The sequence below is a fragment of the Gadus morhua genome, chromosome 4 (genome assembly GCF_902167405.1).
Source record: "Gadus morhua chromosome 4, gadMor3.0, whole genome shotgun sequence".
Lineage (NCBI taxonomy): Eukaryota > Metazoa > Chordata > Actinopteri > Gadiformes > Gadidae > Gadus > Gadus morhua.
Genome location: NC_044051.1, coordinates 38,068,758 through 38,096,257, shown reverse-complemented (window position 1 = coordinate 38,096,257; position 27,500 = coordinate 38,068,758). Strand labels below are relative to the sequence as shown.

The window sequence follows — 27,500 nt, the reverse complement described above, 5'->3', positions numbered from 1 at the left end:
CGGCGGCTGCTCATGGCGAGGGGGGGATGGGGGGGTGTTTGTGGGCGCCAGCGATGTGTTAAATGGCCATCTGTGATGAGGTGAGTTGAGAGCCCCTCTCAACGACTTCCTGTCTGGGGAGGAAGAGCGAGTCACCGGGCGGGCGAAGGCACGTCGATAAATAAACAAAGGGGCGAACAACGGGGCGACCGACGGAAGGTGTGGTGTCTTAGGGGAACTGACTCGGGGAAAAAAAGGGATTGATTTGAAAAAGGTACTTTCTACTCTCTTGGTTTTTCAGTCGTCATCGGAATGGGTGCACACACACACACACACACACACACACACACAAACACACACACAGATAGACAGACAGACGGACAGACAGACAGACACGCACACACAGAGAGAGAGAGAGACAGACAAACAGACACAGACAGACAGACAGATATACAGACAGACCGACTCACACACAGAAAGACACACACAGAGACACACGCACACAATGACAGAGAGACAGAGACACACACAGACAGACAGACAGATGGACAGAGACACACACACACACACACACACACACACACACACACATATATATATAAACACACACGATTTGAATACGCATGAGCATGAACCAAATGCACTTCATTCAGGTGCGGGGGATTTCACTCTCAAATACGTTAATATTTGCCTTGTCTGTCTCACTAGGCTGATGTTTGCTTCTTGCAGTGTTTATTTATTATGATAAATTAAAAATCCCCCCTCCCTATAGGCTTCTCTCCAAAGCCATTCCCCCAAAACACATGACTACCTTGCTTGCGTTAGCATTAGTTCTGCCTAGCCTTGTGCATGACTGGCTCCCAGGTTTGTAGGTAGACAGACAGTCCAATCATATCATTCGGGCCAAATGATAAGCCTATAGGGAGGGGGGTGGGGGGATTTTTAATTCATCAACGTAGAAATAAATAAACACTGCAAGAAGCAAACATCAGCCTAGTGAGACAGACAAGGCAAATATTAACGTATTTGACAGTTAAATCCCCCACAATCTGAATGAAGTGCTTATAACAGGCCAGTGCAGCCTCAGAAACCACATTTGGCTCAAGTAATTATCTTTTCAAAGTAGTATTAATATTACAATAATATGCGGTGCTTTAGTAAGTTTTCTTTTTTTTCCTAAGCTTTTGATTTATAGATTGTTGTCGGGATGTAAATAAATAATTCCAAGCTAAATTGCCTACCCCTGCTTTAATTAAAACGCTATGACCGTAATACGAAGCATCCTTTCTGTTTGCGTCACATCCAAGTTTGATTAGCAATTTGAAGACAAAACAAAACAACAAACAACCAACAACGCTGTGTCAGTACATCAACCACACTTTTTTACAGTGTACAACTTTATCCACGTTTAATTCAGAAGTAACCAACCAAACAGTCTGCGGAGAGATTATTTCCCATTATCCTCTTCCCGCTAGGGGTTACGTGCAATTTTACATTTTACAGCTCCCCGAATCGCAATACCGTGCTTTTCAGCCCCATCAGCGAATCTTCCAGCATGTAGCGATGCAATATTTATATTGATATTGTGTTCAATCCCTTTTACGACCGTTTAAAAGCACCAGCCCCGCCTCAAACCCACGTTTCAACCGCATTTTGACGTCAACTCCAACCGACGTGAAACTCGGCCGGTGAACAGTTAAACAAATTGCGTACGACTGCAGTAATTATGCAGCGGCGGTTGTTATGGAAACGTATCTACCATGGTGAATCATTAATGTTCAGAAGACGGACGGCTGAGAGTGCTTCATGGATACTTCAGTGCCCAGTGTGCGTTCTTCCCTTGTCATTTTAATGCAGGCTGCATTAACTTGAACAACCCGGTGCAAAAATAATATTACTTCATCAACGAGGCTTGTGTTTTAAATTAATAAAGGGGTGTAGGCTACCGGTCACAATGTGCACTTGTGTGCACTTGTGTGCACTTGTGTGGTGACATGATTTCCATTAATTAAAGTGGTGATGTTATGCTACCAGGTGTGAGCGTGATTGGCTGTTAAAATTGGTTTGAAAATCTGTCTTTTCCTTGGTTTTAGTGACATCACAAGTGGGCGTGTCCACCTAGATGTGTGCTGGATAGTGCAGTCTACCAGCCTACCCAGTGGACTGCGGCAAACGTTGCTCATCTATCCGTTATACATCTAGGTCGACACGCCCACTTGTGATGTCACTAAAACATAGGGAAAGACCGATTTGCAAACGCCCTGTAATGGCTAATCATACGCACACCCGGGGGCATAATAAGACCCTTTTTACAATTGCATGATGAAAATGTATACTTCTCATGTTAAGTGTTGGTTTTCATTAACAACCAAATGTTTCTGCCGCAGTTCAGAGATTGTGGGACGACGTTATCTGCTTTTACCCAATAACCTACTTTATAGAAATTGTTTTTTGATTGAACAGGATTGCCACAGAGCATATATCTGCGTCGTTAATAAAATGTGTGTCGGTTGAGATTTATGACAATGCTACGGGGTGAAGTTTGGCTATGAAAGGACGGTTCGTTATCCTCCATCCTCAAAATACATTTTTTTGTGGATCCGGGCCGGGGTCTGATATTGTGATTTGCTTGAGAAAGTTTCCTAACTGACTAAAATTGACCCGGAAGTATCTAAGTGGCCGCCATTATAAGAGCTGTTTGAAGTATCTTCATGCTAAGGAAAGGCGCTACAACGCTTCCTCTCTTATCTCCTTTAGCATAGAGTGCACTGGACCATCCTTTATGCTAATGAAGGGAAAGGAGATGATGCCGTCCGACAATTCATCGAGGCAGGAACAATTAAGGCGAGATTGTCTGTTCACTAAAAAAAAAACACTCTTCTCCTTCACCTCTTTCCTTAACCATTCCTGAGAAAGCACACATGAAGCCATTCTGTTGACCAACCGGCCGTAACATGGAGATAGCAGTGTGTGTGTGTGTGTGTGTGTGTGTGTGTGTGTGTAGGAGGGCTGGGTTCAAGTAAGACAGGACATCAGTTCATTGCTGTCCACCCCACAGCGAGCCCCCCCCCCCCCACACACACACACACACACACACACACACACACACACACCTCCTCCCAGCTCTTTACCTTGAGCACTGTCTGTGTTTCGTGTCGGAATGCCCGTTCAATTAATCGTGTTTTCAGGACTTCAGGAAGAACATAATTTTTTCATCCCCCGTCGCTACTTCACACTAATTGCTTGTTTTCCTTGTTTACCTGATAAATCAGGTTGCTTTGAACCAAACGTTAAAACTGTGCCCTCACTTTATAAATCAGCATCAAAAAGACGGAAAAACAAGGATTCATACCAAGGAAATGATAAAATAAGCACTTCCCTGCTGCATCAACTAAACTTAAAATGATCAAAGTTTATTGACATCGATCTTCACACCAAATGACATCGTTCCCGAAGACGTAGTGTAGAACTTTAGAGAACAATATTGAACTAAACTATCTGAAAATGTGGATGCATCCTGGCACTTAAAATGGTACTTAGCATTGTGTAGCATCTCCTAGATATCTTTGTTGTATACAGGGAATGGGTTAACCCTAGCGAACGTTTGTGCTTGGCACTTGTTTCTGTGTGCATCCTTACTGCACCGACAGCGATATATTGTTGTTTCTCTTTCTCCGGAAAAATCGGACTAGGGGCCTCTTATTGTCAGATCCAGCAGTCCTACGATGTTACAGCAAAAAGTCAGGGGAGAGAAGGCACTGAGCCTGGGCGGGAAACCAGGTCTGCAAGAGGGGGAGCTGTTTTACATTAAGAATCAATCTATAGTCAGATTAGTGAGACGAGGGCCGTCTTAACTCAAAGATGGACTGCAGACATTGGGAGAAGTGGCTGAAAGTCCAACACTGGAATATCCTGTCTCTGAGCTTCAATACCAAATATTGGCTGAAACTCTTCTTTGCGACTGAGACTAAATAAGCCTAAACGGGCACTATAGGGACCCTGTAAAGACCTTTGGGGTGAAGCTTACACAACGCGATCCTACCATTTCAATCAGATTCAAGAGTTGTAGAGATGGAGAATAGAAGAAAGAAAGATTGTGGATGCAAACCACGACAAAACATACCCTCCCGTCTCTGCTCCTTCCCTCCCCATGTTTCTACACCACTGAGAAGTTCTTGCCTTGACAGCCAATCATGGGAGAGATGCCCTGATTGGTCAGAAATTCGCCGGGAGCCGTACACTCGTAACAAATATTCCTACACAGGGATTCACTCACTTTAGCAGACGGATGGCTTTAACGTCCCTAATGAATCACGTTCAAATAAAACCTCTCAGGTCTTACCTACAGCTCCTTTAATCGTCTCGATTTACCAGAAACTCAGCATTAGAATAAAGTGCTTCATAGATTACACCGAGCGGGCGACAGGCCTGACCTGAGAAAACCTCCCGCCAGACCAAAGAGTTAAACGTCTCCGTGCTGTCTTTCTAAACACATGCAGCTCGGACCGGGACCCAATTCGACCGTTGGAGCGCAGAGACCCATTTCTGATTCAGAAGCGACCAATCAAAGCGCCGACGGCACTATATTATACTCACCACCGTTGGAGGTCAACGTCGAACAGCTCGCCGTGGCGTTTGACGAATGAGAGGAAGGAGGAGAGAACGGCAGTTACGCCGCGACGAGAGAGACGGGCTTGTTTATAGCACGAGTCGACACAAGAAGGACTTTGAAAAAGACCAAGTTAAATCATCGTTTATCTTATTGTCTTTGAAGGGCCGTGTGTCTTATCGAGCGGAATTTATTTGAGGGGGGGCTGAACGTTTGCATTCCAAACCCAAAAAGGGGGGTCTGGGGGCATCCTCCCCCACAAGATTTTTTTGTGATTTTCACAAACAAACGAAGCATTCTGGTGCATTCTGACAAAATAGTAAAGGCAAAAAAAGAACATTCTCTCTCTCTCTCTGTGTGAGTGAGTGAGAGAGAGAGATAGAGATAATGGGTGACTGTGTTACGGCTGTGTAACGGCCAAGCCATTGTGTTGGTAAACGTCACTCGTAAATATATCTACAGTCTGCATTAGTAAGCATTTAGACAAATACAATGAATTATGAATTCCACAAAATTCATGTAAATGTGCAAACTTTTGTGTGTGGTTGTTGAAGACACACTTAAGGCATGATACCAACATAGGTTTGCAGAGGACTACATACAGTACAATATGCACACTGAAGGCCTGATGCCACCATAGGTTTGCAGAGGACTATATACAGTATGTACACTGAATAGGTTTTCAAAGGACTACATACAATATGAACACTGAAGGCCTGAAGCAACCATAGGTTTGCCGAGAACTATATACAGTATGTACACTGAATAGGTTTGCAGAGGACTATATACAATATGCACAATGAAGGCCTGGTCCCACCATAGGTTTGCAGAGAACTATATACAGTACGGGGTGGGACTGCGGTCAAGCGAGCCGACTCATCAAGATCGGCGGTCAAGCCAGCCGACTCAGTTTTTTGCCGTACCTGTATATACTAGCCATTACGGTAATAGCGTCTCAGAACTAGTTTCAAATAAAAGCATTCGTCGGGTACATCAAAGGAAGTGTACGGCCGTTGTGGTATTTGCTTTCAAAATAAAAGCCCACCAAACATTCCAATATGAGACATATTACATATGATTTTGGATTAAATTTAAAAGAAAATGCCCTGTTATTTCAGGCTCATTTCACTTCAGGGTTATAGTTCACGACCCCATATGGTCACCCAAGAAGTTTCAGAACATTCTGATGTGGAGTTTCAAAATAAAAGCCAACCAAAGTTTCCAATATGAGACATATTACATATGATTTTGGATTCAATTTAAAAGAAAATGCCCTGTTATTTCAGGCTCATTTCACTTCAGGGTTATAGTTCACGACCCCATATGGTCACCCAAGAAGTTTCAGAACATTCTGATGTGGAGTTTCAAAATAAAAGCCAACCAAAGTTTCCAATATGAGACATATTACATATGATTTTGGATTCAATTTAAAAGAAAATGCCCTGTTATTTCAGGCTCATTTCACTTCAGGGTTATAGTTCACGACCCCATAGGGTCACCCAAGAACTTTCAGAACATTCTGATGTGGAGTTTCAAAATAAAAGCCAACCAAAGTTTCCAATATGAGACATATTACATATGATTTCGGATTCAATTTAAAAGAAAATGCCCTGTTATTCCAGGCTCAATTCACTTCAGGGTTATAGTTCACGACCCCATGGGGTCAACAAAAAGGTTTCAGAACATTCTGATGTAGAGTTTCAAAATAAAAGCCAACCAAAGTTTCCAATATGAGACATATTACATATGATTTTGGATTCAATTTAAAAGAAAATGCCCTGTTATTTCAGGCTCATTTCACTTCAGGGTTATAGTTCAAGACCCCATGGGGTTACGCAAAAAGTTTCAGGACATTCTGATGTGGAGTTTCAAAATAAAAGCCAACCAAAGTTTCCAATACGAGACATATTACATATGATTTTGGATTCAATTTAAAAGAAAATGCCCTGTTATTTCAGGCACATTTCACTTCAGGGTTATAGTTTAAGACCCCATGGGGTCACGCAAAAAGTTTCAGAACATTCTGATGTGGAGTTTCAAAATAAAAGCCAACCAAAGTTTCCAATATGAGACATATTACATATGATTTTGGATTCAATTTAAAAGAAAATGCCCTGTTATTTCAGGCTCATTTCACTTCAGGGTTATAGTTCAAGACCCCATGGGGTCACGCAAAAAGTTTCAGGACATTCTGATGTGGAGTTTCAAAATAAAAGCCAACCAAAGTTTCAGGCTCATTTCACTTCAGGGTTATAGTTCACGACCCCATATGGTCACCCAAGAAGTTTCAGAACATTCTGATGTGGAGTTTCAAAATAAAAGCCAACCAAAGTTGGCAATATGAGACATATTACATATGATTTTGGATTCAATTTAAAAGAAAATGCCCTGTTATGTCAGGCTCATTTCACTTCAGGGTTATAGTTCACGACCCCATATGGTCACCCAAGAAGTTTCAGAACATTCTGATGTGGAGTTTCAAAATAAAAGCCAACCAAAGTTTCCAATATGAGACATATTACATATGATTTCGGATTCAATTTAAAAGAAAATGCCCTGTTATTCCAGGCTCAATTCACTTCAGGGTTATAGTTCACGACCCCATGGGGTCAACAAAAAGGTTTCAGAACATTCTGACGTAGAGTTTCAAAATAAAAGCCAACCAAAGTTTCCAATATGAGACATATTACATATGATTTTGGATTCAATTTAAAAGAAAATGCCCTGTTATTTCAGGCTCATTTCACTTCAGGGTTATAGTTCAAGACCCCATGGGGTCACGCAAGAAGTTTCAGGACATTCTGATGTGGAGTTTCAAAATAAAAGCCAACCAAAGTTTCCAATACGAGACATATTACATATGATTTTGGATTCAATTTAAAAGAAAATGCCCTGTTATTTCAGGCACATTTCACTTCAGGGTTATAGATTAAGACCCCATGGGGTCACGCAAAAAGTTTCAGAACATTCTGATGTGGAGTTTCAAAATAAAAGCCAACCAAAGTTTTCAATATGAGACATATCACATATGATTTTGGATTCAATTTAAAAGAAAATGCCCTGTTATTTCAGGCTCATTTCACTTCAGGGTTATAGTTCACGACCCCATAGGGTCACCCAAGAAGTTTCAGAACATTCTGATGTGGAGTTTCAAAATAAAAGCCAACCAAAGTTTCCAATATGAGACATATTACATATGATTTTGGATTACATTTAAAATAAAATGCCCTGTTATTTCAGGCTCATTTCACTTCAGGGTTATAGTTCAAGACCCCATGGGGTCACGCAAAAAGTTTCAGAACATTCTGATGTGGAGTTTCAAAATAAAAGCCAACCAAAGTTTCCAATATGAGACATATTACATATGATTTTGGATTACATTTAAAATAAAATGCCCTGTTATTTCAGGCTCATTTCACTTCAGGGTTATAGTTCAAGACCCCATGGGGTCACGCAAAAAGTTTCAGAAGATTCTGATGTGGAGTTTCAAAATAAAAGCCAACCAAAGTTTCCAATATGAGACATATTACATATGATTTCGGATTCAATTTAAAAGAAAATGCCCTGTTATTCCAGGCTCAATTCACTTCAGGGTTATAGTTCACAACCCCATGGGGTCAACAAAAAGGTTTCAGAACATTCTGATGTAGAGTTTCAAAATAAAAGCCAACCAAAGTTTCCAATATGAGACATATTACATATGATTTTGGATTCAATTTAAAAGAAAATGCCCTGTTATTTCAGGCTCATTTCACTTCAGGGTTATAGTTCAAGACCCCATGGGGTCACGCAAAAAGTTTCAGGACATTCTGATGTGGAGTTTCAAAATAAAAGCCAACCAAAGTTTCCAATACGAGACATATTACATATGATTTTGGATTCAATTTAAAAGAAAATGCCCTGTTATTTCAGGCTCATTTCACTTCAGGGTTATAGTTCAAGACCCCATGGGGTCACGCAAAAAGTTTCAGAACATTCTGATGTGGAGTTTCAAAATAAAAGCCAACCAAAGTTTCCAATATGAGACATATTACATATGATTTTGGATTCAATTGAAAAGAAAATGCCCTGTTATTTCAGGCTCATTTCACTTCAGGGTTATAGTTCACGACCCCATAGGGTCACCCAAGAAGTTTCAGAACATTCTGATGTTGAGTTTCAAAATAAAAGCCAACCAAAGTTTCCAATATGAGACATATTACATATGATGCCACGTCAGAATGTTCTGGAACTTCTTGGGTGACCCTATGGGGTTGTGAACTATAACCCTGAAGTGAAATGAGCATGGAATAACAGGGCATTTTCTTTTAAATCGAATCCAAAATCATTTGTAATATGTCTCAGATTGGAATGTTTGGTTGGCTTTTATTTTGAAAGTAAATACTACAACGGCCGTACACTTCCTTTGATAGTATTTGCTTTTTTTGACTGTCTATTTGTATGTACCCGACGAATGCTTTTACTTGAAACTAGTTCTGAGACGCTATTACCGTAATGGCTAGTATATACAGGTAAAAAACTGGGTCGGCTGGCTTGACCGCCGATCTCGATGGGTCGGCTGGCTTGACCGCCGATCTCGATGATCCGCAGTGGGGTGGGGGGAGGTTGTGAGGGTCTGCAACCAGTGTCCATCTCAAGGGAAATACATATAGGCTAGTGGAATAAATATAAGTTGCTTACCTCTAGCATGGCTAGCTTCACACAGTTGTTCATATGCACTCTTGCTCGCTTGTGTTTATTTGATCCGTTCTGACAGAATGTGTCATTCCTCTTACGTCAGGTCTGTGTCCACGAACTATCACACGCACTTGTTTTAAAAAGTATACAAGGAAAGCAAAAAATTGCATTGGCATACCCAGAGCTAGTTAGCCAATTCTGAACTCTGGAAAAACTTCTCTTGTAGGCTCTATCCTTTTCTCTTGCTTGTTGGGTTACGTTCACTTCGGGCTTTTCTGCTCCGAGTTCTTTTACTAGCTGAACTCACAGGGAAACAGTGGAAGCAGTAGGCTACTCAAAGTCGCCATCTTGCTGATCTCTGAGGTAATGGCAAACGCGCGGTTACGCGCAGTGGACGGTGCACTGCGCTTGGGGCTATATCTTGAGCGCCCCAAAGCCATACAATTCGACGACGCTGATTGGCGAAATTATATACTTTTCTGCCTAGCAACGGGGGAACCATTGGCTAATAATTCAGGCATGTGGGGCTGAGCGAAAAGCGCCCAACGGAAGACATCTGCTTCACCAAAATGAACGTTGAACATGTCAGTGAATGAAGATTTAATCATGGGGGATTCTAAAGATATTCTAAAATAAATGCATTACTCGAATGCAATTAAAAAAGATTAATTCTCAAAATGAGAGGATTATTTAAAAAAAGATATATAAATATATTTAAAAAAGAAAAGATGGCCGGTCGGCGGGAGGCGGCGCCCCAGCGCCCTCTATAGGCGAGCCGCCACTTATTAGGAAGAAGTGCCACTTACCAGACGCCTGGGGACTTTTGTAATTATCACTTATGTCCAAGCGTTGCTTCCAACCCCACAAGACCACTACATTCAAAAATCCAATTCACAACCGGGCAAAAACACTCACATATATAATATATTAATTCAATATATTTTTGTAATTTACTGATGAATATATATTTTTTATTAGCGCTCTTGTTGAATGACCGCCAAGTGGGCTATTTCTATCCTTAAAATTGCATATTGGAGGGGAATTGGATGAGGCCCAAATGAGGAATGCATCTGCAGTGGTGCTGAAAATCCCTCGTAGCGTCACTGTCATTTATTAATAGTAATTCCTTTTTCACTTATTTTTATTTAAATAAAACAAATTCGGCTTCACTTCGTTTCAAGTTATTATTTATGCATAGGTCTTTGCCCTCGCTGTGTACAGGGGAGAAATGTAATTTGCTCTAAAGTCATCAATTTAATAAAATGTAGGAATCCTAAAAATAATGATTGATACAGGTTTCCATTTGGAAGCAGACTATACTAGTTTTCTTATAGGCACACAGCTGTACGGTTTAGTTGTGGAATTTGGTAATGGTGGACAGCCTACTGGTTTGTAAAGAGTTTGGTGTACGGTCTAAAGCAGGGGTGGGGAACCTTTTTCACATCAAGGGCCATTTCAATTTTTCCAAAGTCCTCAGAGGGCCATACCATTATGAACACATAACTAAAGATGAAAAAAAAGACAAAAAAAGTCTATAACTGCTGTGTTACTAAGCCTCATGTTTGCTGCATTTCTAGACTCACCTAATGTGATGGCTGGAACTGTTTTTCTCTAGCAAGGCGTCTGATGGGCAACTTTCATGACAAAGAGGGCCACATTTTTTATCATAACCATCGGAGGGCCACATGACTGCACACTTCAACTATACGTGAGCTGAGAGAAGCTACATCATTTTGAATTTGGTAGATAATTTCCTGTATTCTGGTGCATTTTGGCGATGGCCACTACCTAAAAAATCGTCCAGAAGCATAACCTATGTACGGTATGTTAATTGAACCAACATACATTAATTTCATGTTTTCCATGCTCAAACAGCCACATGAATGGTCAGTATTTTTATCAGTGCAAAGGGCTCACATACATCATCATTCAATGAAGTCAAAAAAATGAAAAACAGTGGCCCAACATTAAGTGCAACAACTCAATGAACTCAAACCCAACAAGCAGTTGTAGTAGTTGTAGTGGCGACTTAAGTGGATATCTTTAATGACTGATATCGCTTCTAAGCAAACTAGACGCATGGGTTTGCCTTTGAATTCTATGAATTCTTCTCATCTTTCTTGAACGAGTTTTCTGTAACTCGATCAATTATTATATATATATATGTATATATATATATATATATATATTTTTTTTTTTAATTATGTGCAGGCTGAGTGGGCATGCGGGCCGCGGGCCGCCAGTTCCCCATCCCTGGTCTAAAGCTAGTAAAACAGATCAGTATGAGAATAAATTGTGGACGTAAATAGAAGGGTGGTACATGAGCACCACCTACTGGCGATATCTGGTATCACCGAAAACAGCGTCTCAGACAATCTACCACTTAAATACCAATTAAAGCTTCAATTATAAAGTACAATTAAGATAATCTACCACCCGGTTTTTAAGGAGAAGAAAGTAAGACGAAGTTCCAATATTAATTTAAATACGTTTATTCATAGAAAAGATATTTCAAGTTTTTTTAGGTGAAAAGGCTTACAGTGCAAACAGTTACGTCAGACTATAAAATCATGACGAAAAGTATATATACATAAACCGACAGACCGGAGTGTAGTTTCAAGTTATGTGGATATCGTCAAGGGAATCAGAACGCAGAAACCCCCCCCCCACACACACACACACGCGCACACACACACACACACGCACGAAAATATGGATTACCATTATTCTTCTGCAAAAATGACTTTGTACTCAAAAAATCCATGCTGAGCGATGCTTACTTCTAAAAGAATTACCAACACTGAATCCGACCCGAATTGTACCGTTGCGACACACAAATTTACAATCGGAATACTGTAGTGGCTTTTTTTCAACCTCCCAAAAAAAACACAATAACACAAGAGAAAGCACCAATCCATTCCCTCTTTTCAGTTGGTTACAGTAAACCAATCCAGTTGGTCCCTAGTGTTCCTCTGGGATTTGTAGTTCTTCACTGCCTTTCCATGGCAGGGTCCCCACTGGGTTCTAGAATCCTCTCCAGTTCCTGTATGCAGGGCATGATGGCCTGACTATGGTGCGCCGCCATTCTTAGCCTGTAGGGGGAGACAAAGACAACAAGTTTGTTAAGAAACTGATTACAAAATCGTCTTGAACTTCATTTAGTCGCGGTGCATGATCTGCGCAAGCTGCCAAAAATTAAAAGCTCTGAAAATCCACACCAATGTTACGACGACTATAAATTCTGCCCAAAGCCACTCCTGTTGGTCAAAAACATACTAGAAATCCAAGAAAAAAAACAACAATGTTGGTTCGAACACTGAAGACCAAAACCGTTTCAGATTTGAGCCTTTAAAGGTGAAAAAGACTGCAGCGAACATTTGAAAAAGGCTTCTTGTTGCTGTGTGATGCACAGGCAAAAGCGTTTATTTTAGATGTGTACAATGAATGAAAAAAGGGACGTGTTCCAGGCATATTGGTCATGTGGATGAGTGAAGGTGTGAAAACACTAGTATGGACGGGAACCATTTGAAGATAAAAACACCAGAGTGGACTTGTGTCTTCCTTCAAGAGGACGCTACACACGAAGATAAAACAATTGAACGATTTATCAAGGTACCGCTTTTAATTGAATGAAGGCAGATTAGACCATATGAATTCTCCTTTACTACTTTGCCCGACCTCATGACATTTCCATCAAGGTCACGGCAATAAAGATTGGACACAGGAAGCCATTTTGTGGGCCAACCGGAAAACACTAATCGCAAACGTAACCTTAACGCAAACATAAACAACAACAAACCTCAACACAAACGTTAACAACAACAAAACCTCAGCGCAAACGTTAACAACAAATCTCAACGCAAACGTAAACAACAACAAACTTCTACGCAAACGTAACGACAACAAACCTCAACGCAAACGTTAACAACAACAAACCTCTACGCAAACGTAGAACAGTACACCTCAGCTCAAGTACGTACCTCCGCAGCAGCTGATGTCCCTGGGCGGGGCCCTTGGCGACGTCGCCTTGGTGACGCAGGGCGGCGAGGCAGACGGCGGCTAGCGAGGCGAAGCACTGGTCCCTGAGTGCGTTGTGTCCGGGCGTGTCCCAGCGCGGCAGCTCACCCGCGTAGCGCCACGCCATCAGGGCGTACTCCAGCGCCGAGGCCCACTGGGAGCCACGCAGCAGCACCTGGCCCCACTCATGACACGACACCTGGGGGGGAGGGGGGGAGGTCAGGTGAGGTGCAATGAGGGGGGGGGGTGATGATTAGCACTACCATGGTGATGGCTGCTAGCTTGATGGTTGGCTCTAGCTTGACGGTCGGCACTAGCTTAACGGTCGGCGCTAGTCCGACGGTCTGCGCTAGTCCTCCGTACCGCACCTCAAGCGCTGTATCGAGGACTAGCGCGAGGTCAGGTGAGGTGCAATGAGGGGGGGGGGGGGGGGGGGGGTGATGATTAGCACTACCATGGTGATGGCTGCTAGCTTGACGGCCGGCGCTAGCTTGACTGTCGGCGGTAGTCCTCAGTACCGCACCTCAAGCGCTGTATCGAGGACTAGCGCGAGGTCAGGTGAAGTGCAATGAGGGGGGGGGGGGGGGGGGGGGTGATGATTAGCACTACCATGGTGATGGCTGCTAGCTCGACGATCGGCGCTAGCTCGACGGTCAGCGCTAGCCCGACGGTCGGCGCTAGCTCGACGGTCGGCGCTAGTCCTCAGTACCGCACCTCAAGCGCTGTATCGAGGACTAACGCGAAGCTAGCTGTACTTATGTGCCGTGTTCCGATATCCATACTTCCATGAGTACACTTGGAACGCCCTACGTACTCAAACTAAGTATAGTGAGTTTGGATAGTATGGATATTGGAACACAGCACTGGACATCTCGGCATATTATTTTAAGGGTATTCAGTATATATTATATCGTCTACACATTGCTAAAACAATGGCATGAAAATTTCACTTCATGAGGTTTGCGAACATTACAATGAGTTCCCCTAGCATGCCCCAGTAGCTACAAATGGCGTTAGGTGTACAACGACCACTAGGTATACTGCTCCGCCTTTGATAAATGAAAGCAAATTTTGCCCCGTATGTAGTCATAAGGGGCCAAGTTACCTCCCCTTCCTCTGCCTTGCCCGCCCAGAAAATGTCTGTCGGAGACTAGTATATAGTCTAGTTTATGGTCTCTACCAGAAACCAAATATTTGGAACCCTCCCGGGTACAAAATGGCGGGCACCCACCTTGAAGGCGAGCAGGTGGGGGTAGGCCTTGCGGTAGCAGTGGGCGTCGCGATTGGAGCCGAAGCGCGAGTAGGGGATAGAGCGGAACACGTTGGCCTTCTGCAGCTGGAGGCTGTCCTGGAGATACTTGAGGTCAAAGGTCAGGAGGCGGGGCTCCTGGCTCTGAGGGGGGGGGGGGGGGGGGGGAAATGGGTTAGGGTTTATGTAAAACCAGTTGTTTACAGGTGTTGAGATTCAATACTTGACGAATATAGGCGTACATTTTTCTTGCGATAGTCAGATTATTTAAGGTTCATCTTGTATTTAGGGTAAAAAATGCCTGAGCCAATAGACGACTTGAGTTTTAGTTAGGGTTGGAATTTGACACAACGCAAGGGGGCTTAGGAATCCGTTACGTCCATGCGGACCCTCCTTGCGGACCCTCCTTGCGTCCACCCCAAGGGCCTGACATGCACCTCCCAAAAATGTTAACCTCGCGTCGAGGCGACACAGCTGCAAGTGCTGTGATTGGTCCGCTAACTGACTCATTCCCCATTGTACAGCAAGGCACCGACAGGGTTGCGGGTTCGATTCCCACTGGTTAAGCATGGCATTAAACACTGCCAGGGCTTTGGGGTTCAATACCCACTGGTGGAGACGGACATTTATTTAAACCACCAGGGGTTGAACATGTGGTTGAGCATGGCATAAACGTCACAGACAGGGATTAGTGGTTTGATTGCCACTGGTTGAGCATGGCACTCACACAGACAGGGTTGACAGTTTGATTCCCGCTGGGTCGACTCGACCAGGCCCTAAAGACCTGGCTTTAACGCGCTGAACAAAATGGCTGACATCTTCCCCCACTCTGGTGAGCGGAACCCGGACTTGATTCGGTTCTCCTACCTGTTCTACCAGGCCCAGGGAGCGGATAAGCTGAGCCAGCTGCTGATTGGACAGCGCCGTGCGCTGCTGCTCGTCGATTGGCTCACACGGCTCGTCCGTCCCACCTCCCCATGGGCTGCCCGACGACGAGTCGACTGCAACACAAAAACACACACAGTTTAATGTACTGTGCCGGCACATGTCTGGAACACAACCTCAGAATTGTGCGTCTTTGTTCTGCCTGCTAAAATTGCTTGGTCTTAACACACACACACACACTTTTTTTCGCATTGAAAGTTACTGAAGAGATTAGTATATACCTTGTACTTTACTTTACTGCATTTCTACAATGGTGTCCTACTCCAATATAAAAGTATTAATGTATGTGCCATCGTTTACCTAAATTAAAGGTGATACAAGATGTTTCACAGGGTTTAGAGGCGATACTGCTGAGGTCAAGTGGAAACTATTTGGATAACCAAAACTCCTTAACCCTCCATCCAGCCGAGGCAACAGGTTTATCAAAAACCGAAATGTGTCTTTACAGAGGTTGACTACTTTCCCTGCCAAGAACTACTTCCCCTTTCAAATCGACAGTCTTTATCATTAATACTTTCAAAGTCCTGATGTTTTTCCTAAAACGTAGCTTCGTCTAGTATGCAAAACGAGTCACGATTCATTACCGTATGGAATCATCGGTTTACCATACACCCTTAGACGCGTTAATAAAACTATAGTAGCCTACTATTGAGAAACATGGGAACAGTTGTGCACAGCAGTTCTGCACACTGTGTGCGTGAGTGAATGGTTGACTGAGTGAGTAAATGAGGGAGTGAGTGACAGAGTGAGTGAGGGACTGAGTGAATGAGTGAGTAAATGAGAGTGAGTGATGCTCACAATAGTGTGGTCTCCTGGGGGTGTTTGAGGTTCTTGGGCCCCTCGGGACTGCAGGTGAAGACGCCAAACGACTACTGAGGATCTCAAAGTACGAGCGTCTCAACTTCGCTAAAAATAAAAGCAAAACACAAAGACACGATTAAATTACAATCAGTCATAATTCACACATGATGTCAATGATATTTTATGTGGATCGCCTACGTGCACAGGGTTCGACATCCAACTCAACACAAGTTATTACAAACACTTCCAACAAGTGAAACAGATGCCCAAATCCCAACAAGGCCATCGGGTCATTAGCATTCAATCTATTCAACCAAATCCTGCAGCGGCTTACCGGCGATCTTCGGCTGGGGTGCCGGGATCTCCACCAGGGCACGACGCGGATGGCACACAGCTGCCATGGTGCTGCAGCTCTCTCACAGGTCCTCACACTTCTTCAGCTTGGTGATCTGGTGATCTGCCGATGATCGACTTGTGATCGACTTTGCTCAGGACTCACTTTGGACGCTTCCCAGTCCCAGTGTGGTTCACACACAGTCAACGTCCCCCCTCTTTACCTCTGCTGCTAGTTAGCCTTACCCGGCTAACTTGATTCTGCAGATCCTTAGTTATAAGTGCGTGGATGTGTTGCTGTTTATTATAACGTGATGCGTCGCGGGCGAAAACGTTTACTAACAACACTATCCCGCATCTAAACTACCTACAAAGTTGCAACAAATCAACTATATTTAACCTAAAGTTAAAGCGCGCGGGAGAACACGGGAGGCTGGAACTTCGTTTCCCGCGAGCGCTACTTCTACTGATACACTGGACTCATCAGCGCGCAAGCAGGGCGCCAGTCCGGTTGCCGCGCAGGGCGTGGTTTGTTTGATCTATGCGTTTTGATTGGTCCACGGCGGGCCAAGCGTGGATAGAGCGCCCAATATGCAAATCACCTTTGTGTGCCCTGTCGTGAGAACACGCGCATGCGCACAATAGCGTGATTGAAGAGCGTTTAGAGTTAACTTAAAATCGAAATTTAAGGACAGTGACATGGTGCTAAGTGTCAACATGTAGTGTAGTGTAGTGTAGTGTAGTGTCGTGTAGTGCACACACACACACACACACACACACACACACACACACACACACACACACACACACACACAATGTAAAAAACCTAAATGTCAACATGTCTTGTAAACTGTAATGTACACACAAACGCAAAAACAATAATGAAAATATATATATCAGTATTAAAGTGGGTTGTACTGCAGTGTGTTAATTAGGCCTGATAAGTATCCTTCCTTATTTGTACATTCGCCCTCCTAAAACCAAAGATATCATTGTCATGCACCGTCATTCTTTTCCGAGACTGTGTGACTGCACCACGAATATGTTTCCACTTTTGCACAACGTCAGCGTGACTTAACGCACGTTTCAAAGGTAGTTGCGGTTTTACTGGCTTGTTTTTTTCATTGAGTTTAGCCCCAATTGTTGCAGCTCTGTGTTCACTCAGTGTTTTTAACAGAACATGAAGTTGCATTCACCCCCTCTCTCATACACACGTGCTAATAAAAAAACAGCTTAAACAAGCCCAATAGTGTAAACTTTGAGCCCCCCCCCCCCCCCCCCCCCCACACACACACACACACACCAATAAAAGCAGCATCAACAAGCCCAATAGTGTAAACCTGAGCCCAACGTATGTGCGCACAAGCTTGACACACACACACACACACACACACACACACACACACACACACACACACACACACACACACACACACACACACACACACACACACACACACACCAACCCGGTTGTGTTGGGAGCCAGCATAATGTATTTTGTCACACAAGCAGACATCGGATGACTTTATAGTGCCACACTGGTGACAAACCCCTTAATTTGGTGGCCACAGTATTGTATAACAACACATTTGAAGGTATTAATGTATAACTCATATCACGATTCAAGAGAAACGGTATACCACACACATTCGTGTAAAACGGTTTAATAGTTTATTGAAACAATGGGAGTTTTATGTCATTTTCAAGAGACATTAGTATGTCCTGATGCATGTGAAACAATACATATTCGAAAGCACATAACTTGTGTTAAATAACAAAATAACAATAACGAGTTATTCGCCTTAATAACAGTGCTTAACGGGATACTCAGGGGAATCTGTAACTTGGCATCCAAGGTCATCATTGTGTGTCCAGAGTGGGAGTCCACTAGTTAGCTCTAGCCATTAGCGTTATCGTTAACTTTCCAAATCTTTCCAAGGGTTCACAAGTCTTCAGACTATATTCAAAACGAGTGCTACGAACCACGCAAGATTGTAGTGTGTCTACAAACACAAAGATAATTCAACAATAACTTCAGTGCTATTAGGCTAACCTGTGATGAGCCACAGACAGGTTGAAAATATATAAATGCTAATCCAGTGAACTCCCATTCTGGTTGCAAAATGATGAATTTGGAATCACTCTGGGTGAGACAGGCAAATCCCAAAATACAGATATCCCGACGTATTATTTAAAATTTTACGTGTTTAAATTATTAGGGTATTTAATATATATAATATCGTCTACATAGTGCTAAAACAAGCTTTGATAGTTCCATTTTTTTCCTCAAAATATTTTATAATACTACCCTAGTAAGCAGTATTAAGAATGAGCAATGCATTTAAAATGTCCTTTTACCCTGTAATATATATATATTTTAAACTGTCGACCCATGGACGGCGTTTAACAGGGCTCAACTCAGTCGACGGTACATTACAATCAGTAGGATAAAGCATTGAGTCAAAACGTTTCTCTTCCACTCGAGTGCCGATGCTTGAATGTCCCCGGTCAGGATGAACGGTTGAACTACAGTGAAATTGCACTTCATGAAATGATTTGAAATGAAAGTGTTTCCACTCCAGCCCTGTCTAACGACATACACCGAGTAAATAAACTAGGATAGTCAATGGCTTCTTCAATATCTCTACAACAAATTATATATATATATATATATATTTATATATATTCATATTGTATTTATATACATTTTATACATTTTTCTTTTAAGATTTCTCTATTATGAACAAGTAAAAGGAAACCCGGGATGTACATACCGTATCATAGTACAAAGGTTTTGTTACATTATGGCTTTGCGATTGTACTGGACATTGATATTATCAGCAGATATAGCGTGTGGAATCAGCTCGAGTAGGCATCAAACCATCAAGTCTGATGGACCCCGAGTCTGAAAAAACAGGTTCCTTTTCCCTTCCGACACGCGTTGAACCTCACCTTTTTACGTTTAGATTCCCTTAAAATCGGTGTCGTTTTTCAGTGCAATGCAGCACACAAAGTCGCTTTACGCAAAAAAAATCAACACAACAGCCTTTCGGAAAGGAAGCGCACAACTTTTGAAGCGCACGACTTTTCGAGGCTTTGCCGAAGTGAGCATAGATCGTCCGTTGCGCCCTTCACTTGCTGATCAGCGTCTTAAGCGAGCGGGTGAGGGCATTGGCGATGGCCGTCATCGTACTGGAGTGCCTCACGAGCGCCTTGACACTGTGCTCCCCGGGCGCCCCCACCGTGGCCGTCTCGGCCGCCTTAAGCAGGCAGATGTAGTTCATGACCACCTCGTCCACCTTGGCCACCACTTCGCGCTGCTGGTGCGCAGCCGCCGCCCCCAACCCCCGCACCAGACACATGCACGCCTCGCAAAGGCAGCACAGTACCTGGAAGCTGCAGGTGACGGCCAGCAGCATCTCCTCGGGGCTGCCGTGGGCCTGCGCCATGCGGCGGCACGCCCGGCCCAGCTCCTTGGACTCGACGGAGAGCAGCTGCTTGTACTGCGACAGGTCCTGGAGGGGCGGCATCTGGGGGCCGCGGTCCCCCCGGCCCACGCTGGAGCGCACCAGGGCGATGAGCTCGCTGGCGTCGCGGCGCACGTCGGTGAAGCCGCCGGGGAAGACGTACATGCGGTCCTTCAGGGTGTTGATGCGCGCCAGGCGGTCGCTGAAGCTCATGTTGTTGAGCACCTCGCCGTACAGCTGCTCGCCCGCCGTCTCCAGGCTGGAGCCGCAGAACATCACGTTGCCCCCCCCCGCGCTGCCCCCCATGATGTCGTAGTGGGCCGAGTTGCGGCTCTGCCTCTGCCCCTCCCACTCGACCTCATCCTCCTCCACCTCGCTCCGCTTCTTGAAGAAGCAGTAGCTGAACGGTCCGTTGCATCGCCAGGGGCTGGCGTCCAGCTTCTGGGAGCCCTTCAGGTTCTTGCCGTCCTTCTGCAGGGGGAACGCCACGGACGCCCGTCTGCCGGCGCCGCCCCGGCTGCCCGTGGACCAGCAGGTGGTCTGGGAGCACACGGAGCCCTGGGAGTAGCTCTTGGAGAGCCGCTTCCTCGTGGGCCTCCGGTTGGGCGCCTTGGTCTCCACCAGGGGCTGCTGACTGCGGCTGCGGACAGGCTTCTCGAACAGAACCTCTGCGCTTCCCAAGCCGGCGTTCGTGTTGCTGGAGCTGCGCTGCAGCTCCCGCCCTCGGTGGAGGCTGTTGTGGAAGGGATCCGTCTGCTGTCGGGGCAGCGTGCCGGGCTGGACGTGGTTCTGGCCGGGCCAGTACTGCATGGGGTTCAGAGAGTCCTGCCTGGGCAGGCTGCCCAAGTGGCCGGAACAGTTGTTGGCCTTTATGGGCTGTGGGGAGATGGCAAGGGGTGGTGGTGGTGGTGGTGGCGGTGGGGGAGGAGGTATTGAAAGCTGGAGAGTGCTTGATGACATGAGGCAAGCCCTGGGGCTCGCCGATGCCTGACGGGTGAATGCCGAAGGGTGGTCTCCCCTTCCCCCGAGCGGAATGGGAGTGAGCTCCACTCGTTGGCCTGCTAAACTGGGGGCGGCAGAGAAAAGCAGAGCATCGTTAGGTAAAGGATGTGAGGTCTGGCGCACCGCATGCTTTGCCCTCACGTCCGACTTGAACCAGTCGTCTGAGCCGCCACTAGGCTGGCTCCTGGACCGCGACGGCGGGCGGTTGGCCGTGCCGCCGCCGCCCTCGCGACCACAGCCCCGGTCCTGGCCGCCGCCATTGCCACCGTGGCCGCCATTGCCGCCCTCTCTATCGCACTGGGACATGAACCGTTCCGGGTCCATGGGCGCCAGCTCCAGTCCTCCCTCCAGGCCGGAGAGGGAGCTCCTCCTCTCTAGGTCGGGGTGTCTGACCTCTACACTGTTTCTGGGCCTCTGCGCATGCATATCAGGGCTCCTGACGAGCTTGGCGGGCAGCGTGGCCGAGTGGTACGGCCGGGGGCTCTTATTGCCCTGGAGCATGTTGGGGGTGGTGTTGGGGTTCCCCGAATTGGGGCTGACGAAGGGGGCGGACGCGACGGAGGAGGCGGACGCGTTACAGGGGCACCTTGCTATGGTGTTGCCCCTATTCTTAACCATCTCCACCAGCTGGGGCTTGCTGGTGACGTAGCGCCTGGTGTCTTTTTTGACCGCCCCGCCCATGCCTGCGCTGTGAAGCTTGCCCCCCTGGTGCATCTGGCTGACGGTCAGGTAGTTAATCAGCTGCCTGTAGGCTTCGCTGCCCTCCTTCTGGTTCTGGCCCCGCAAGCAAGCCTGCTGTTTAGCATGCAGATCATTGTGAAACCTCCTGGAGGCGGTACCTGAGGTCTCCTTATGCTTGCAGGAAGGCGTGGCCGAGGCGGGGCGCTGGGGCGGCTCGGAGCCCGGCGCGGGCGGGTGGATGTTGGGCAGCATTTTGCGCAGCATCGCCGGATCCGCGTGGGGGTGGAGCTCCTTGTTTTGCCCGGGGCATCCTTGGGAACCCCCCGACGCGGAGGACTTGCCCTCCTCGTAGTTGACGGCCCTCAGGAGGGAAGACGAGGAGCTCGAGAGCGGGTGCCTTTGGTGGTGGTGGTGGTGGTGGTGGTGGTGGTGTTGTTGTTGTTGCTGGGGTGGTTGTTGTTGTTGGTGTTGGGTTTGGGACCCGAGAGGCGAGTCCGTTGGGGTCCCGCCGACGCTGCCGTTGACGCTGCCTCCGGCGTCCAGTGAGGAGCACAGCGAGCCCTGAAGGGAGTTGTGGGCCTCTCCTTGGAGGCTGGAAATCCGTTTGGCCAGGTGGTACTCGCAGAGGCGCGCCACGCTCTGCTGCCTCGATATGGGCGGGTGATCGGCCGGCGCTTCCGACGACCCGTGATCGGACGCGGCCGAGAGAGGCTTTTTGTTCGGGGAGATCAAGGACGCCACCACCAGGTGTTCGTCTTGTTCGACAGCCGGGGCTCCGTTGTCCGTGGGCCGGAACTCGCCTTCGTCCGACAAGCGGTTGGAAGCGGAGGGAGGAGGAGGAGGAGGAGGGGGATTCGGGAGACCGCGGTACCCCCTGGGGATGCTGTTCACCCCGAGACCATCCACCACCGAATTCTCCACCATCAACGAGGTCTGCCGTCGCTGATAACCCCCGCCTTGCTCCGCTCCTCGATCCAGCCCGAGGAGGCCGATGCTACCGCCCATTCCGCCCCAGTGGCCGTCCCTGGTGCTGAAGGTGTTGTACTTTGCTCCGGAGTCGCCTGACTTCTTGTGGTGTTTCCCTCCCGGGGTGACAGAGCTGGGGCGCTGTAGTGTGGAGGCGGCGGAGCAGTTCCCCATCTGGGGCCCCACATGCAGGCTGTCCTGCCCCGAGGTCGCAGTGTCCAGCAGCGGGGTGCGCCTGGGAGGCACGGCCGGCGGCTGGAGGAGGTGGCCTCGTGACGGACTGCGAGCCTTCGGCTGCAGGGTCTCGCCGGCGCTGGGCGAGACGGGGAACTCTGTTTTCTCTTCCAGCAAGGGCTGGTATCCTTCCCGGGTGGCCACCAGAAGGCGCATGTGGCTCTCGTGGAGTCTGTGGGCGGCGGCCAGTTCGGAGATCTCCGTCATCTCGGAGGAGTTGGTCTCGTTGCCTGAGTCCGAGGAGGACTCTGCACTGAGGCCTCGCGATGTCCTTATCCCTGGAGAAATTGAAGATAAGACCCTAAGTCAGTTACATTGACATTTACATTTAGCATTTAGCATTTAAAGATGCTTAAATCCAAGCGACTCACTAATAAGCACATTTGGCAAAGGACAATAAACAATATATCTCTGTTGGTACAGTATGGATGTTAATGGAAACAAGGGCCAAGATCTAGCAAGTGCTAGGCTAACCCATTCCCCGTTACAAAAAAGATGGCTAGGATAAGATGGAAGTGACGCACAACATTCAATACGTTTGTAAGAGGGGTGTGGGGGGGTAAGGAGGTAGTCCAGGTGAACTCCGAACAAGGAGGCTGGCGAGCGACACTTGTCCTGACATCAGCAGGGAGCTCGTTAACCGTTTGATCATTACTGACAAGAAAATCGGACGTTCCTCAAAGGTGACCAACCTGGAATGCTCCGCGGGGCGTGTGGTCTCGGCGGCGGCCTCTGCTCCGCCACCGACAGCGCCTCCAGGGCCTGCAGGGTATTGGCCACGGCGTTCTCCAGCCGCCTCTCGGCGCCTCCCCCTCGACTCCCCTCACCGCCGCCACCGCCGTCCTCCCGGGTCGGCACGGAGTCGATCAGCGACACGGGGATGTCGTCGTTGTCCGGCGTGCTCAGCGGCCGTCCCTCCGGCCCCGCCCCGTCCTCGTCCGAGCTGTCCCGGAACCCCGGGGGCGGCGCCGCGATGGCCAGGTTCAGCGTGTCCAGCACCGTGTCGTCGTCGTCGTCCGCGGCGGCCGCGTCGTCGCCCTCCGGCGGCGGCAGCGCCGTCAGGTCGATGATGTCGTCCGTGGAGCCCGACAGCACCAGGAAGGTGGTTTTGCCGGCCGCCGCCCCCGCCACCCCGCCCTGCGCCAGCATCAGGTTCAGGCAGTTGGGTACGCGGTTCCCGTTGCCCGCCGCCGCCTCGTCGTTGACGGGCGTGCCCCCCGTGGAGTCCTCCTCGCAGGAAGCATCGTCCTCGTCCTCCGCGTCGTCCGTGGTGTCGGCGTAGCAGAGCCCCCTCAGCTCCTCGTTACCCTCCTCGCCGCCGATGTTGCTGTACACGTGGGACACGGCGCCGCCGCTGATGCCGCCGCCGCTAATGCCGCCGCCGCCGCCGTAGAAGCTCTGCGAGGAGCCGAAGTCTGCGTTGTGGTGAAGGTAGGGCGGCCGGTGCCCCGGCACGTCGGGGCTCTCCATCAGGAGGTCGTAGCCGCCCGCGGCGTGAGCCCTAGCGTTCCGCGGCGGCGCGCCCCCTCCGAAGATGAAGGAGACCTTGGCGCTACGCGGTGAGTCCTGAGGTTGGAGTCGGGTGGACGGCGGTAAGGGAGGGGGGAGCGGGCTCCTCCGGCCCCCGGGGTCCCCGGGGTGGCCGCGGTCGTCGTGGTCGTCGTCAGGGTCGTCCCCGCCGCCGCCGCCGCCGTCGGGGTCCGGGACGTGGAAGTAAGGGGAATAGCGAGCGGCGTTCCCCCGCGGCCCGTTGTCGTTGTAGTCGGAGTGGCGGAGGTCGTAGGGCCTCCCGTCGCCGGCCAGCGGGTCGTCCTCGCCGTCGCAGATGGACGGGCTGTACGGCCACTCCAGGCCCCGCTCGTGGCCTGAGGAGAGCCATGGGGGGACGGGGGGACGGTACAGGTTTAACTGGGGGATTTGTTTTCAGTGTTTTTGCACATGAGGTCGACGTGCTGGTGACTTTGTTTTCGATGTTTGAGGATTTTAACTGATTTTTTGAACTGGTCCATTTTTTCGTAGGATTTTCGGTGTTTTTTTATATGTTGTATACAAGATGCACAGATTTATTATATATGTTTCTAGATTCATGCTGTGTGTCAATTTAATTTAATATTCTTATTGCTTTAAACTTTTTTTCATTTATTCCTAAAGCGTATAGGCCTATTATTATAAAAACAATAAAACAATATCATTGAACAGCATTGTATTATTTCAGTATTTTTACGGTTATTTGCAAATCAGGATAACAATTCTATTAATATAACAACAGAACGGAGGTTACACTAATATTTTAAATAGGTAATATTCTCTGTACTTTTATAACTGACAGAACTACTGGACTGAGTGCAGAGTATCCAAAAATAAAATAATGATAAACAGAAAGTTTCAATTTTATTTATATAATTGCCTGTGTGAGTGTCTTATTATTATTATTATTATTATTATTATTATTATTATTATTATTATTATTATTGGCATTAGTTAGCATAGCCTACCTGAATCATCCCCTTGCATACTGTTGCAGTGGGCCATGTTGAAGATGGATCTCCGGGAGTCCACTAGGAGGCGGTAGTACCCCGCCGTAAGACAAGCCAGGTTCATCGCGTCGCTAGACTCCATGATCAGCGTGATTGGCTGGGGAGGAATAAATGCGGGAAATGAGGATGAAGTAACTGTAACCGTTAGCATTACAGGTTAATGTAACCTGTGCGACAAACGCAGAGGGATATTCACTTAAAATATTAACTGAACTCAAAAATACAGGAAAATAAAAGTAAAGGATTTGGATATTTATCAAATGTATTAACCAATATCAGAACTCCTTTCTGCTAAAAGGAAGGAAAATAAAATGTTATGTTAAAAAACAAGGGTTTGACTAATCATTGTTCTAGGAAACTTTAGAAGACTAAACCAGTGACATCCACTTCTGTTCAAAGGCTCAATAACTGATCCTGAACCAGAGAAATTCTTCAACCCGGGCAACAAAGAAGTCGACATATTTGAATAACCACTGATCTGAGTTCAGAACGAGACTGGTGAAGGAGACTAAACCAGTGAAGTCCACTTCAGTTCAAAGGGTCCATAGCTGATCCTGGACCAGAGAAAGTCCTTCAACCCAAGCAACAAAGCAGATAACGGTGAGGCGAGACGAGGCGCCCACCCTGACGTCAAGGACATGGAGCTCCAGGCGGACGTTGGCGTCGTCCTCCGTCAGGATCTCGATGCGGTTCACGTGGCTGAAGTCGGCCAATAGGGCGACCAGGTTGGTGCGGGCGTTGATCACGTGACTGATGCCGTAGCGCGGGCCAACCAGCAGGAGGACCTCCGTCTGCTTCTCCCCCTGCTGTGAGCGGGCGAGAGAGAGAGAGAGAGAGAGAGAGAGAGAGAGAGAGAGAGAGAGAGAGAGAGAGAGAGAGAGAGAGAGAGAGAGAGAGAGAGAGAGAGAGAGAGAGAGAGAGAGAGAGAGAGAGAGAGAGAGAGAGAGAGAACAGAGACAGAGAGAGACAGAGAGAGAGAGAGACAGACAGACAGACAGACAGACAGACAGACAGACAGACAGACAGACAGACAGACAGACAGACAGACAGAGTAAGTAGTCAGTAAAAAGTCAACTGATGACAGACTCCCTCCCTAAAGAATCACTTCAACATGAAGGGCGTAACTTTAGCTTGCTTATTGTGGGTAAGGCGCGTGAAAAAGTTCAGAGAAAAGTTCATTCAAGATAACCAACAATGGAAGGTGCTTTTTTTGCATTTACGAGCAAATTATAATGTATATGGCTTCGAGTATTTGTTGTTCAAATGTCAGTTTTGTTTGCGTTTCTTTAAAATTCAGAATTCTGCCAACAGTGAATTAACATCCATCTACGAGAATCACTAGCTTGTACCGGCCTCTAGCGAGAAAAATATATAAATAACATACATATACAAGCAGCCATCTTTTATAACGTCCACAGACAAAATGGCAAAAGCTTACCAAGAGAATGGACTTGAACTCTCTGCCTCCGTAGAGCTGTAGCTCGCTGAGGTACCTCAGGTAGTGCACCTTAGCCTGGAGCACCGTCAGCTGAAGACAGAGGGAGGAGAGAGCAGAATAACAAAGGATCAGACACAGCGCGTGGCGAATCACAATAAATCGAATCCCCACTGCTGATAATTCAATTTTGACTTTAATCTCTGCACATACACACACACAACGCAACACTAGCATTCACTTTGAATAGGACAAAGGAGCCATTTGTCGGAGTAGTGATATGAGAGAGCGACATTAACTGTTATCTGCTAACTGTTAGCTACACCAACCGTTGAACAACCGGCTAACGGTTAGCTAAACTAACTGTTGAAAAACCGCCTAACTACACTAACTGCCAAAACTACCTTTAAACTGCCAAATTATATACAATCATAAACCTACGATTATTGTACTTAATATGATATGGAACCAGCAACATTTATCATATTACGTTTCCATGAATGGACAACTTAAAAAACAGGTTAGAGGCATTAACTGATTAAATTCAAAGACGCTTAACTTGCTACGC

At 46.9% G+C, this 27,500-nt stretch overlaps 2 protein-coding genes across 2 annotated transcripts in view; both read right to left on the bottom strand.

Moving 5' to 3' along the window:
• Window positions 1-11,741: 11,741 nt before the first annotated feature.
• Window positions 11,742-17,091, bottom strand: LOC115542803 (uncharacterized). The gene is made up of 6 exons (XM_030355221.1): window positions 16,612-17,091; window positions 16,275-16,382; window positions 15,399-15,532; window positions 14,514-14,675; window positions 13,246-13,481; window positions 11,742-12,357 (listed from the first exon to the last, which is right to left on the bottom strand). Exons 1-6 carry the CDS (start codon window positions 16,676-16,678, stop codon window positions 12,255-12,257), a joined length of 810 nt encoding a protein of 269 aa, XP_030211081.1. The 5' UTR covers window positions 16,679-17,091; the 3' UTR covers window positions 11,742-12,254.
• Window positions 17,092-18,258: 1,167 nt separating this feature from the next.
• The window catches only part of LOC115542759 (FERM and PDZ domain-containing protein 4), a 69,322-nt gene continuing 60,080 nt past the window's right edge, over window positions 18,259-27,500 (bottom strand). Inside the window, exons 12-16 of the mRNA XM_030355168.1 lie at window positions 26,936-27,025; window positions 26,121-26,303; window positions 25,456-25,594; window positions 23,653-24,825; window positions 18,259-23,238 (exon numbers count right to left, since the gene is read on the bottom strand). Of these exons, the coding sequence (XP_030211028.1) occupies window positions 19,742-23,238; window positions 23,653-24,825; window positions 25,456-25,594; window positions 26,121-26,303; window positions 26,936-27,025 (5,082 nt within the window). The 3' untranslated portion in view covers window positions 18,259-19,741. The remainder of the gene's footprint in view (window positions 23,239-23,652; window positions 24,826-25,455; window positions 25,595-26,120; window positions 26,304-26,935; window positions 27,026-27,500) is intronic.